General features: G+C 41.6%; 2 protein-coding genes across 4 annotated transcripts in view; one reads left to right on the top strand and one right to left on the bottom strand.

Moving 5' to 3' along the window:
• The first annotated feature begins 2,136 nt into the window (after window positions 1-2,136).
• Window positions 2,137-6,165, top strand: ccnk (cyclin K). 2 transcript variants are annotated; one of them, XM_023952894.1, is made up of 11 exons: window positions 2,137-2,284; window positions 2,740-2,969; window positions 3,172-3,253; window positions 3,347-3,478; window positions 3,585-3,690; window positions 3,765-3,822; window positions 3,955-4,124; window positions 4,202-4,410; window positions 4,501-4,531; window positions 4,643-4,711; window positions 5,010-6,165. In XM_023952894.1, the coding sequence occupies exons 1-11, from the start codon at window positions 2,276-2,278 to the stop codon at window positions 5,513-5,515; spliced, it is 1,602 nt and encodes a 533-aa protein (XP_023808662.1). In that variant the 5' UTR covers window positions 2,137-2,275; the 3' UTR covers window positions 5,516-6,165. The 2 variants fall into 2 exon arrangements, with proteins under 2 accessions (XP_023808662.1, XP_023808661.1); XM_023952893.1 differs by having other exon boundaries at window positions 2,138-2,284; window positions 2,737-2,969.
• Window positions 6,166-6,435: 270 nt separating this feature from the next.
• ccdc85c (coiled-coil domain containing 85C) overlaps window positions 6,436-13,717 on the bottom strand; it is a 39,567-nt gene continuing 32,285 nt past the window's right edge. For both annotated transcript variants that reach the window (XM_023952895.1, XM_023952896.1), the window contains 4 exons: window positions 11,789-11,890; window positions 9,867-9,959; window positions 9,693-9,791; window positions 6,436-7,993 (listed from right to left, as the gene is read on the bottom strand). In XM_023952895.1, the coding sequence (XP_023808663.1) occupies window positions 7,904-7,993; window positions 9,693-9,791; window positions 9,867-9,959; window positions 11,789-11,890 (384 nt within the window). In that variant the 3' untranslated portion in view covers window positions 6,436-7,903. The remainder of the gene's footprint in view (window positions 7,994-9,692; window positions 9,792-9,866; window positions 9,960-11,788; window positions 11,891-13,717) is intronic.

The following is a 13,717-nucleotide window of genomic DNA, read 5'->3' on the forward strand; positions in this document are numbered from 1 at the left end:
ATATTCTTGTTTGGCACTTCAGTAATGTTGGTCTTATAATGTTACTTATTAGAGTTACATTTCTACATATGAAATCTCACTGTAAGTATTTGATGTAACAATAAAACATGTAGATGAGCAATTTCTTTCCCATTTTTAATACTAGTGAACTTTAAGGACAATACACTCTTTCACACAACAGAAACGTAATCGCGAATACTTTTAGCACCGAAAAAATAAATCTATATAAAGTTAGAGGGAAAAAGACTGTGATTGTGAAAAGCAGAAACAGAATTAAGCAGAAAAGTACTTAAAAATGAAAATAATAAAATAAAAATCTAGGTCATAAACCTGTTGAATAAACACACAAACACAAATATGTATTTTTTTTGTGTTTATCTGAAAGATGTATACTGATGATTTTTGCTTTACAGTAAATCCCCTTTTTTAACCAAACTTTATTGAACGCAACAATCAAATACACAACAGTTCAAGACAACAACAGGAAAGGAACAAACCAGGCGGTTAATATTAGATTTTACACAAACTGACGCACAGATCGAATGTTTTAATGGCCTTCTTATTGTCATAGTTTCTTATTGTCTTCATGCATTGTTTGAACTCATTGATAAAGATAGAAAAATAAGGGGTTTGATTTGTAACTTTGGATTTATGAATGTGCAATTTGTATAAAAAAACAATAAGAGATTAATGCTGTATGATTGTTCTTTTTATGAGATGGACAGTGGGTGAGGCCAAACATAACATGTTCTAAATAGAGTCTGTGTCAATGTGGGCGGATATGAAATTGCAATCTTTAGACCAGAGACTAGTGGAAAAGGGACATGATCAAATAAATGTACAGCATCTTCAGGGTGTTCTTGACAAAAAGAGCAGGTGACATCAACATCCTTTTTGAACCTTTGGAGATACAGTTTGGTTGGGTAGACTTATGGATTAGTTTAAATGAGATTTCTTTCACTTTATTGGTTAAGAAATATTTTTCTGGTAGATTCCAGATCTTTTTCCATGATTGGTAAACTCAATTATTCCAATAAAGTACATAGGGAATGGACACAACATCCTTCTGAAAGAGTGAGCACATGCGGCGATTTGTGTTACGTGAAGAAGAAAAACAGATTTGACCTATTTGTATTTTAGTTGGGTCAATTGGTAATAAAGTTGGACTCTGCAATGATGTTAAAAATCACATTTTTCCACCAGTGTGTTACTGTAGCGTTTCCTCTTTTCTTTTTTTTCTTTCAAAACTTTATTGAAGATGTACAGGATACAAAATCAAGTCAGTTTTTAAGTACACAGATAAAAAAAGAATAACAAAATGTGCCAGGGGAACATAAAGAATAAAGGACGAAAAAAGATTATAAACAAGAGCAGTCAAAGCAGTAAGTTGCTATTCTATACATTTAAATAACGTTTTCTCTTCTTTTTTTTTAAACTTTATTGTACAAAACGTAAGTACGATACAAAACACAATTTTACTAAATAAAATTCAGATATGCCAGGGGAGCATACATACTAAATACATTTTACATAAAAACATTCAGGTTTCTGCAACTTTCATATAGACATACTGCTTTCTGATTAAGACTCTTGGAGATGTTACTGATATACATTTCAATTTGTTTGATTAAAATAGGGAAAAATAGAAGATGGAGAAAATTTAAATGTATGTATATAAAATTTGCCAAAAATAATAACAAGATTAACTATGAGTTTTTTTGTTTGACTCCAAATTTTTATTATGAAGGCCAAAAATTATATGTTCAAACTTTAGATTAAAGTTGGGGTGAATGCGATTTCTAATAAATTGCAAACATTTTTTCCAAAATATTCTAATTATAGTACAATTCCAAAAAAGATGGTCAATTGTTTCTGGAAATTCTTTGCAAGAAGTACAGTTAGGGTCAATTGTTTTAATGTATTTTAGCATAAATTGATTGGTGCGGTAAATTTTGTGAATTATTTTATAAGAAACTTCTTTCATTTTATTATTTATCATAAATTTTTGGGTCACAGTCCAGCCTTTCTTCCAGATACTGTCGGGAACAAAACGTCTCCAGTAGGTTCTACGTAGTACACGGTAACGTTTTCTCTTCAAGCAGCGCACGCGGTTGCTTGTGACGTCATGACGTCCGTCAGCCGCACTTGACGTTCTTCAAAATGGCGATTCTGTTGTGCCAGCGGGTGTTCTGTTCGAATCTGTCGCTAACTTTGGGTGAATAACTGAAGTCTCGTGTCGCGTTTGTGCTCTCCGGTTAATCCTGTCGTCGCCTACATGATAAAGGTACGTGCTGCGTCCTTCCGCCGGAGTCCGGTGACTCCAAATTTGACTTATTTATCGTAGCTTGTCGGCTCCGGCGGCTTTGCTAGCCGTTAGCGGGTACATTCATTCAGTTTCATCGCTTTACTGGCCGGCATGTTTTGGGAACATCCCCCCCCCCCCCCCCCATTATGAGTTTTTGTTTTTTTTCTTCAAAAAAAAATCCCAATTTTTAGGTTTATTTATTAATATACTTGCATCATTAAAGAGAAAGCGGTGAACACTGGTGATCATTTTCTAAGCTTTTATTAATTTGTGAATCTCTGGCTTTTATTTTATTTTTTGGACGTTTTTACACGACTCTCTAAATAAATTTAGGCCCATTTAAATACAAAATTGTATTTAAATCAGAATGAAAGAGCTACATCTGACTGACCAAAGTTGTCCATAATATCGACATTTATTGCTATTTTCAGCAGTCCAGCAGCACAGCAGGTCCATCCACCACCTCCCCTCAGTCAATGAAGGAGTCCAAGGACTTCTCGGGCGGCCAGTCCTTCCTGGATCACATCAAGCCGTGCTGGTACTGGGACAAGAAGGATTTAGCCCACACCCCTTCCCAGTCCGAGGGTCTTGACCCCGGGACCGAGGCCCGGTACAGGAGAGAAGGAGCCCGCTTCATTTTTGACGTGGGGACTCGACTCGGCCTGTATCCTCGATGGGTTCAGTAATCTGAGCAACGGGTCTCAGTTTGCAGCTATTTGAATGCATTCTCTGTACATTTAGCTCACTTGTTTATCATGATTGGGCGATTTTAAGGCTTCTATTGTGCATGAAGTAAACTCCTATGGTGAGGGATTTACTGTTTCTATGCTTCTGTCCTTCTGAAATGGATTCTTAACTGCCAGCAGACATTATGACACTCTTGCAACTGGCATCATATATTTCCATCGCTTCTACATGTTTCACTCCTTCAAGCAGTTTCCCAGATATGTATGTTCATGATTTATTTACTCTTTTGGTATTTTTTTTTTTTTTTCATTAACACAAAAGCTAATGTGGGATTTTGGGTTTGTGTTTCTACAGGTGACGGGTGCCTGTTGTCTTTTCTTGGCTGGGAAAGTGGAGGAAACGCCAAAGAAGTGTAAAGATATCATTAAAACAGCTCGCAGTTTACTCAACGATGTCCAGTTCGCCCAGTTTGGAGATGATCCGAAGGTGCAGTTCTATTTTAATAAACAGTTTTTTTTTTTTGAATCTTTCATGCCACACATTTCTGTGAGTCTGAAGTGCAGGACAGTCATGTCTGACCTTGTTCAAACAGGAGGAGGTGATGGTGCTGGAGAGGATTTTGCTCCAGACCATCAAGTTTGACTTGCAGGTGGAGCACCCTTACATGTTCCTGCTGCGTTACGTCAAACAGCTGAAAGGTGGGACGGGGTTCGTGCAGAACCGCTGCCCCAATGGAGCTCAGAAAGACTCATGTTTTGTTTTGGTGCTTCAGGAGACAAGAACAAAGTATGCAAGGTGCTCCAAATGGCCTGGACCTTCGTCAATGACAGGTAAGAGGTGCTGATTCTCGCATTGAGCTTTTAAGAATCTTGTAGTTGTTGCTAAATGTGTGTTTGAGTTAGAATAAATCGATCTACACAGTTGAGATAAGGCCTTCACTGCTTTATTTGCGTCCCTGGCAGCCTGTGCACCATGCTGTCCCTGCAGTGGGAGCCGGAGATCATCGCCGTGGCCGTCATGTACCTAGCAGGCCGACTTTGTAAGTTTGACATCCAGGAGTGGACCTCCAAGCAATCGTCGCGGCGTTGGTGGGAGCAGTTTGTGCAGGACGTCCCAGTTGAGCTGCTTGAAGGTTAAAAAAAAAAAAAACTTTATTGTTTTCCTCAAAAACGTGGGGCTTTCAGTCACAGCTTCCTTTGGTCCCTTCAGACATCTGCCACCAGATCCTGGACCTATATTCTCAAGGGAACAAGCCCATCCCTCAGCAGGTCCAAGAGAAGGAGAAGACGGCGGCTGTCACACCCACTGCGTCGCCGGTGCCGCAGGGGCAGCTCCCAGTTTCCAACCCGCCTCCCCCACCGCCAAAAAAGACGTCGCCGCAGGGGGGCAGTCCCGCACGGCAGCTCAAACGCTCCCACGTAAGCAGGAGTCGTCTACGCAGCAGCTGTTTAACATCATTACGAGCTGTCAGATGGTAAACTCGCTTTTTTTTTTGTAAATTCTTTCAGACATCCCCTAAAGATGAACCAAAGGCTCCAGGTGAAACAATTTCTTCGTTTTTTCGCAGAAAAAATCTGCAAGAGAGAATATTTTAAATATTTGTTCCGTTTTTTTTTTTTTTTATTAATTTTTTTAATTTTAAATTTGCAGAACAAACTGGATCAAAAATTCCCCGACTGGAGAGTCCCATGCCCCCACTACCGGCTGTTCAACCACCAGGTGAGCAGCTGTTCCTGAACTTCTGTTTGTGTTGAACCGAACAGGATTAGTGTTTATACTCCAGTTTGCTGATCTGATGGCAGATTTATTGTTTGCATGTTTGGCTAGATAGGAACTGAAGCTCATAAATCAGACTTATGTAATCAGTTCGTCTGTTTCAAAACATGCAGGCTGTTCCAGACCAATCTGATTAGGGCTTAATCCAAACGAGGAGGGCTCCTCTTTTCATTGTTGGAGAACTGAGGTCATTCGAGGTCATGAAACATCTAACTTGTTGTTTTTTCTCCTCCTGTACCAGCTCCTCCTGCAGAAGCAGAGCCAGGAAGTGAAGTGGCTCCTCCTCCCCCTCATGCTCCACCTCCCCACCAGCCCCCTCCCCTGCCCCATCGCCCTCCACCTCCTCCACCCTCCAACTACCTGATGTCCACCAACGCCTCGTACATGTCCGGAGAGGGCTTCCAGAGCCTGCAGTCCATGATGAAGACAGAAGGTCCCTCTTATGCCCCCATGCCCCCCGGCTATGCTCCTCCAATCCCACCATACCACCCGCATGTCTATCCACCGCCTGCAGCGCCCCCTCCAGGACCCCCACCGCCTCCTTCCACGTATCCACCTCCCAGCTTGGCCCCAAACTACCCGCCGCCGGGCTACAACAGCTACCCTCCGCCTCCGCACATGCCCCCCGGGATCGGCCTACCGCCTGCGGGATACCCTCCCCCACCACCCGTGCCCCCGGGACAAGCCCAAGTGCCTTTGCCGCCCCCACCTGGCATGCCCTTGAACCGTGGAGCGTGGATGAGATGAGGACGTTTGAAAGACTGTTGACACCTGAGCTGATGAGGAAGAGTGGGAGGTCTGTAAACGTTGCTTTTCTAATCTAGAAGGTGAATTCTCCAACACCCAGTAGCTCAACTTACAGTCACCGCTCACGTCTTGTACCTTCACCGCCGTCTGCTTTTCCATTGAAATTTCCTGTGAATTAGCATCTTTGTCTTTGATTTTTTCTATGAAATCCACCATAAAAACTGGGCTGCAGGATCTGAACGAACGTTTTCATTTTATACAAGCAACACTGGCTTCAGGAGTATTTGTGCTGCAGTTGAGACGCTTTTGTTTGAACTTCTGTTTTGTTTTTTCAATAAACTGTGCTTCACACAGTATTAAAGGAGAAGCAGTAGAGAAAAGATTTCTCATTTAAGTCTCTGGACCATTTCTTTTATAGGAAAGCATCGATGTGCTCCTTTATAGCGTTTTAATGACAATTCTGATTATGAAATCACTTCATGCCGACGTTCTTTCTTGAGTTAATCCCACAGGTTACTTTTGAAAAAGGAGTTTCAGAACGAAACCCACCAGTAAATCTGGCCTTTATAAATTCAATAATTGTTAGAGAATGAAAAAAGTTAAACGAATGTTTGAAAGTTACCTATAACATTAAAGGCGCACTTTAATCATCTTTTGATCCTAGTGGTTTTTTTTAGGATTATGCAGTTTTTAGCCAATAGTATTTGTTCACTTGCTGCTGATTCCCAACGATTTGAGTAAAGAAATACTCAAATTCAACTTTGAGCTTAACTTTTCTTCATACATGTCCTCCATCATGGGAAAAGTACCACAATGGTGTTAAAAACACCATTTTCATTATAGTGGTGCAGCTGTACTTATTCACCAGCAGAGGGCAGTGTGACTTAGGCAAACAACTGTTAAAAAAAGAGTCCACAGTGTTGTTAAGCAACTGGTTTATTTCATTTTCTCAGATTTGAATAAAAATGTTCTCATTTGTTTGTATCAGTGAAATTCATGAAAAGAAGTCATGCTAGTTGCAAGAATACACATTTATACTGTAGGTTTGCAGGGTTTTTTTTTTTAGTATATAGATAAAAGCATCATAAAAGTTAGAAATAAAAAAAGTTGGGTTCCAAATTAAAACGCATTGGAAAACAATGCGGAACATCTCAAACCAAATACCATTTATTTATTTATACAGTATCCAAAATTGTGTCATGGCTTCAAATCGGTTCCTAGAAAAAAGGACACTTTTAAAAAATAATACATTTATTTCTCTTTTTGACCCATTATTTAAGCAATGGGTCACTTCAGAAATGTTCTAATTTGGAACAAAATTGTTCTAGAGACGGGAGAGCTTGATGAACGGATCTGTTCAGGTACTGGTTGCTCTCGATTCTCTACGTTCACACTCAACAATAAATACACGGACAAACTTGAGTTTGTTCACTCTGACATCAACAGATACTTATTGTTTCAAAGTGAAGACTTCAAAAAGGAAGACTTGCCTGGTCTAGAAAAAAGCACGGACACCTGCTGAATCCAGAAAACCTCAAAATCAGGAAGAGGTTCGGATGGGATTGAACGTGTTTTCTTTTTTTTGCAGTTAAAGTACTACCGCCTTTGTGTGTGAATTCAGAAAACTGTTCAAAACGAGCCCAAAAAAACCCAAAATCAATGATGCTACAGCTGCAGGAGAACGGTGTCACCTGAAAACACAGTCACAGATGGGTGAAGGTAAAGCTGCAGCCCTCCAACCTGAGAAGGTGATTGTCTGGCATGCACACAGCATACGGGGTTTGTTAGTTTCTCTTAAAAATAAATAACCTGTGCGTTCGTCAACAGAAGCAACAGATCAAATACATTTTTTCAGGGTTTAAAGAGAGGAGAGGTTAAAGTTTTATGTGGAAAGAGAAGCAAACCCTGTTTCAGGTCTGGTTTTGTGCACTTCTACAACTGAATTCTTGATCGTATGGCCATGCTAGAATATAAAATAGATCAAATGGATAGTTCTAATGAAGTAGTGCTATGGTTCTATACATCATATACACGACAGTGATCCCCGTACATGAGCGAAATGTGCTAGATCACAGGGGTGCTTCACTTACACGTGACAGAAGGTCTCTACAGGAGGTCCTATCAAAAAAAATAAAACAAGAAAAAGTCTCTACGCAACATTGTTGCAGCCACATGGTCGCCTCGGCGGCGGTGGCCTGGTAGACGGTCACACGGGTGAGTCGGTGAAGCTAGCTGCCAGTTAACATAAGCCTGGAGGGATGAGGAAAGGTGTAAAAACTGTACATGTAAATATGGACGACGGTCCGTTCCTCTCAGCCAGTCCTGGAGCGTCTGCCGGATCGTGGGGGGGCCGCGGTACGGCTGGATCCCAAGTCGGTTGCTAGGGAACTACAGCGGCCCCTTGAACTGGTTCCCAGAAAGATGCTGTTTGACGGACAGCTTTGATCCTGCAGCGTCGCCCAATTTCCGCCACACCACCTGCACACAGGAGCAAAAGACAAAGTGACTCTCAAGCACCTGTCATCGGTGCGGAGAAGCTACCTCCACTTGAAAAAAAAAAACAAGGGGGCCCCCTGTGTTCCACAGAGCCACTATTGTCGCACTCCCTAGATTTCTGGCCTGTCACATTCCTCTGGAGAGGGCTAAAAGCTCAATCTCCCCCCCTCCCTATTAAGCAGATCTTCTATTCTGGACCAGAAAACGGGGGAGGAAAATGAGGGGCGGAGGGAGAGAAGTGCTCTTTTCCCTGCCGCTCCGCTTTAATTACCATGACAGCTCGAGTATGAAGCTCCACCGAGGGCCCCCGATGTGGGAAGTATGGATTATGGAGGGGGGGGGGGACACCGGAGAGGCTTCCAAGTGTCATTCCAAACTTAATGAGTCTAAATGATTCCCTCATTAGCAAAAAAAGAGGGCTCCTACCCGGCAAAATAACAAAAAAACAGGAATAATGGAGGTAAATATTCAAATATTAAAGTCTGAACTTCCAAAATAAAAGCTCTGATTATTGCTTTCAGTGCTTGAATACCTTCTAATGGGTTTAAATACTTTTCTGCAGGTCGCACTTTAGTTTTTTCGTTTTGTTTTCAGAAATGTTGCACCAAAGGTTTTTATTTAATTGCAGAAATGAGGTGAAGTGTGATCATTTGAGGAAAACGTGATCAAATGTAAATAATGATGAATGCTTTAGTCCCAACTGCCCTTATATGGAGTGATATGTATGCCACCATGTTGCAAACAAAACTTTGCGAATGAAAATACTAAATATTTGGTTTCGGTTTTTTCGGGCTTTTAAATTTGTTTTTTTCTACAAATTTATTTCTTTTTTTTGATTTCAAAAAATATTTTTGCGTTTGCAAAACAAATGTTTTCGCATGCATTGTGTGTCATCTCGCTTTTTTCCTATTTTTGATTTTACCGACAAAAGGTATAGTTTTGCGTGACAAAGCTGCCAAGTTTCTACAACAGGTTTTAGGTTCTATGTGAACTTTGACCAATCAGGGACCGGGATTCAGTAGTGATGGATGGATGGAAGTGCCAAGCATTTCAAAACGATGAAAGGAAAAGTTAGTAATTGCAGTTTGTGGGGTTTTGTCTTTGATATATCTGAATAGAGCTGTAAAAGTAAAAGCCTGGAGCGACATTCCCGAGATTTGCACCTTTTTTTGACACCAGGTCTTATCAAACTGTAGGTGGCGGGCATTCGCTAGTAAACGATAGAAAAAGAAGAAGCCCCTCCCTGTTTGTCCAGTGTGAACACTATATGTTAAATGTACGGTCAATGCGGCCGCTCCCCTCTACAACCCTTCTTAGCAAAAAGGAGTCTGTTTAAATATACTACAAGTATACTTGAATCTTACTTTTTATACACTATATATAAATTGAAAATGTTCTAATGAAAAAGTATTCAGTGAATATGCATCCTAGACTACATGTACATGGTCTATAGTATGTTTGCTATACTTCTACTCAAGTATACTTGATAAGATACACTTCAAATGTATATTTTGCCATGGGTCACATGGACCCAGACAACACAAAAACCTGTGCATGTGACGAAGGCTCAAATTGGAATTTTGACTTCAGTATTTCAGATTTTTCTTTACTTTCGCCATTTCTAACTTTTCTGGGAATCCGTAATTGCTATGGAATTGTGGGAAAAACATGTGGCACCCACGTTGCACATCTCCCGCACGATGGCCTTCTCCTTCTCGCTGAGATCGTCTTCATAGTCCTCCACAGCCTGCTTGTCCAGGTTCTCATGGACCTCCAGCACCTACAAAAAGAAATGTACGTTTTTTTAAAAGCGTAAAATAAAATGGTTATCTTTTCAAGGATAAATGAAATGTACCTTCATAGCATGCACCACTGCTTCTGGCTTCTGCACGCAGGACAGGTATCCTGTGGCAGGTGAGGATTCGCTGGTGGGTAGACGGCGCGTTGTCTACAAGAAAAAAACACACATGGCGTTATGACTTATATGTCAAAGAAGTAAGCATGATTTAGAAACTAGAAGACCTGCTCAAGTCCTCCTTCACATCCCACTCAGACGGAGACAAATCTTGTGCTCCAGCTCTGAAAATGCCATCCCCTTCATTTCAACTCGAATCACCTTGATTTGTTTCTCCGTTTTGCATTGAACTCCCACGTCTGCTACCTGCACAGAGTGATCTAACCTGGCATGATGGGAGCAGCCAGCCAGCAGAAGCACTGAGGGGAGGGGGGTTTGCTTTGACTCATCACACCCCCTGCTTCGTTCCAAACAGTGGCTCCCTGTTTGAGGGAATCAGAGATTTCTGGGACACAATGGCAGCATTCACCGCGACCTGGCATCGGGACGCTGCATTAGACACAGCTCCGAGGATCTGTAAGCCCCAGTTCAATACGTGTGTGCCCGCCGGCCCGCCGCGGCTCCTGGGAACCCAGATAACCCGATGGCACCAAAACAATAACCGCCCCGCTGCAGCCAAGAGGGACGATTGTGGAAAATGACAAGTCAATAAATTTCACGTCCGATAGGAAATATTTTGTCCAGGTTGTTGGGCTTTAGTCAGCCGTCTGAACTTCCACAAAACTGGAGAAAACATTTGATTTCTCCATCAGGAAATGACAAAAGTGAGTGGTTCTTCCTCATAGAGTTATTAAAGGCTACGTCACACAACCACTACGTACATTTTGCTCAAATTTTTCGTGTGAAACTTCGGCCTTTCGTGATACGCGCGTTTCTTGTGTTCATCGTTCGTCGATGTGTGCTAATGTCTGTTGAGGGTTTCGGCCAACGGTCCTTTCCTTCAATTTTGTTAGGAGCTGTTCAAAACCATTGATCAGTTATGAAGGTTATGCGTATTTTACGTCGTTTATATGCAACACACGGTAAACTGTACACAAATGTGCGTTATTTTTGCAAATTCCACAACCGTTCCATGTATCTTTTAAGACTTTTCCCGCATGTAACACCGATGTATAACTTTTATATCAATTCCAAATTATGTAATTGCCAAACAGATCACTAATGAATTGCATAAAAACAAATAATCGCGCTCGGTTCGTGCTCTACGTTGATTTCCGTGTTCTTTGCGTGGTTTATTCGGACGTCTTCCTGGATTCTAACGTGGTTTATTCGTGATACAATTTCAAGTAAAGACCACAACTTTTCTCACATTTTCCAGGAATTCACTTATGACCATTTTTCCTCCATGCTCAAATGTACGCAGTGGCGTTGTGGCATGGCCTTTAGGTTGAGCCTGTAATCATAATCGAACCATCTTTCCTCCTCTTTGTCCCTCTACAAAGGTTTGGTGCCGTCAGTCACGTAGCTCTGCTCTGAGCGACCTCCAGCACTCGAAAAAAGAAAACACAACCTGTGTCCGCCTTCACAAACACAGACCGGGTCGGGGCTGGAGGTAAGCTGAAGAGGGTCATTGCTTTCAGGTAAATTCTGTTTATACAGGCTGCAGAGAGCAGGTTATCTAATCCATCCTTGTTCCTTTTTTCACTCATTATCCGTCATGACTGAAGAAGTTTCCGTCCTGCCGTGCAACAGATAAAGACAGGTTGCCTGTGGAGGTTCAATTAAAGACGGAGAAGTGGATTAGAGCTCACTTAACTTGATTTCAGTGTGGGAGAACCACCAGCACAGTCCTCCCAAAGAACCACTGTCTCCGTCTTTAACCGGATTTCTAAAAATAGCACCATCGCAGCGATAGCAATAATTTACATCTTGATGTGAGAGTTCTCAGCGAGCATCTGCACGCCGGTCTCCTGGGTACCCACCACGTGCATGGCTTCCTGGCGCTGGGGCAGCGAGGATAGCTGGGACTCGGAGTGGTACAGAGTCATTCCCTTCCTCAGGGCGCGGAGGTCACCTGGGTTACACTGCAGGGAACACAAAACACACACGGCTCAACAACAACACACAAAAGACTGCAATGTCATGTGACCTAAAAATAGAGAAGGATAAATCAACACGCTTCATTCAAAGACAAAATGCAGACGTGCTGCTGCAGCGAGAAGCAGGTACATGACTTTGTAGGATGTCCTGAAGTCATCCAAGCTGCTTGATTTAAATGCATAAAGCTTAGGGTTGGTTTGTAAATTTAAATATTTATATCTGTTGCATGATGAATAATAAATAAAAACATAAATAAAAGCAGTGTAAAGCGTTAGTATCACCTGAAAGCAGTAGGATTTTAACACTTTGTAGTTTTTGTTCATACAGTTCATTGCATTATTGAATATTATAGGGTCACCTTATTGCAATTTAATATATATTTATACGATTTGAGTTAAAAAAAAATGATTGTCAAAATTTATTTGCTTTGCTTTAACACTGCACTTTCCAGGGAGGATTAAACTGCTGGAAAACACTGTGGAGTTGCAATGGCTGCTTCTTTGTGGGTAAAATTACAGATCACACACACAAAAATAAAAAGCATTAAACAAATGGCCAACAGACATTTTCCAACTTTTCTTAATTTGCATCTCCTCAAAAGATTCCAGCGTGCTCACATACTTTTACTGAGTATACACTGTAAATAAAATACTCCAGAATGTGTTTGTTTAGTCCACAGCTGATTAGAGATAAGATTTCGAACCTGCCCAAACAAAGTCAACAACCCAAAGAATGTAGCTCCAGCCTGGTCAAAGAAAACTAAGAAAAACGTTTTACACAAATTCTCCTTAAACATGTCTGTAAGCAAAAAGAAAAGATAGTCACATCGTGAGTAAACACACCAAAGGTGCCTCTGATTTTTTTAAAACCAATAACCATTGTCTGAGAACTGGACTGAGTGACTCCTCCCCCTGGCATTTCAAACAGGAAGTAACCACTGGCTTCAAAAAGTCAAAATCCCATAGACCTCTATAGAGAAATAAACAGCTATTAGTCATTCTATTTGTCAGAATACCCATTATTGGTTTGCCAATTTCTCTTGATAATTCTCAAATTTTCACTATGTATTTGTTTGCAGCACAAGTTATTTACGTGACAAACATGCCAGTCAGATGCCTCAGTAGAAGAAGGTCGAGCCAAGGATCGAAACCTTTTTGTAGCCCGCTTTCAAGTCGTAGGGGTGTGGACTTCCAAGAAGCTCAATCCTGGTGGCTGGAATGGTTGTCACAGCAACGAGAACTTAAAGTGACTCGGACCAAACAGTGCTAACTGGTGACGCATGGCTCAAACATGGCGGCGTTCATATCATGGAAAACATTGCTGCTTTTCGTTGGAGCATTTTTTTTCCTTTGGTCGAATTCTCAGATACAGTTGATGTCAAAACCTCAAAAAACGAAATTACCCACTCTAAAAACTTTCACAAATATGTTGGCCCTTTTTAAAAATAGTTTCTTATTTTTTGGCCACATTATCACACACGACTGAACATCAGTCGGTAACATGTCGGCACCTTCTCATGTTTTCCAGTCCTGCAGATGCGCTCCAACCGTCACAGTTTGTTTGAACCTGCAAATACCTGCACCTGCCGATACTCTGCACATGAGGACCCAGAACAAGGCTTGCTTCATCTCAAAATCTGCACCACACACCTGGCCTCTTCTCACTCTGACTCGCCATATCTGGCTGCTCAGAAGGCACTTCACTGCGGTGGGCGTTCCGTCATCGAGGCCTGCCCTCTTCAGATCCTCATTAGCAGCCCGAGACTACCAGTTCCTGGCGGCACTAACTGGCCCTGCTTGGCTTCATCGGCG

Source organism: Oryzias latipes, chromosome 24, assembly GCF_002234675.1.
Source record: "Oryzias latipes chromosome 24, ASM223467v1".
Lineage (NCBI taxonomy): Eukaryota > Metazoa > Chordata > Actinopteri > Beloniformes > Adrianichthyidae > Oryzias > Oryzias latipes.

Coding starts and splice junctions, on each gene's coding strand:
- ccnk (XM_023952893.1), top strand. Junction 3,823..3,954: donor TGGACCTTCGTCAATGACAG/GTAAGAGGTGCT, acceptor CGTCCCTGGCAG/CCTGTGCACCATGCTGTCCC. Junction 4,125..4,201: donor CCCAGTTGAGCTGCTTGAAG/GTTAAAAAAAAA, acceptor TGGTCCCTTCAG/ACATCTGCCACCAGATCCTG.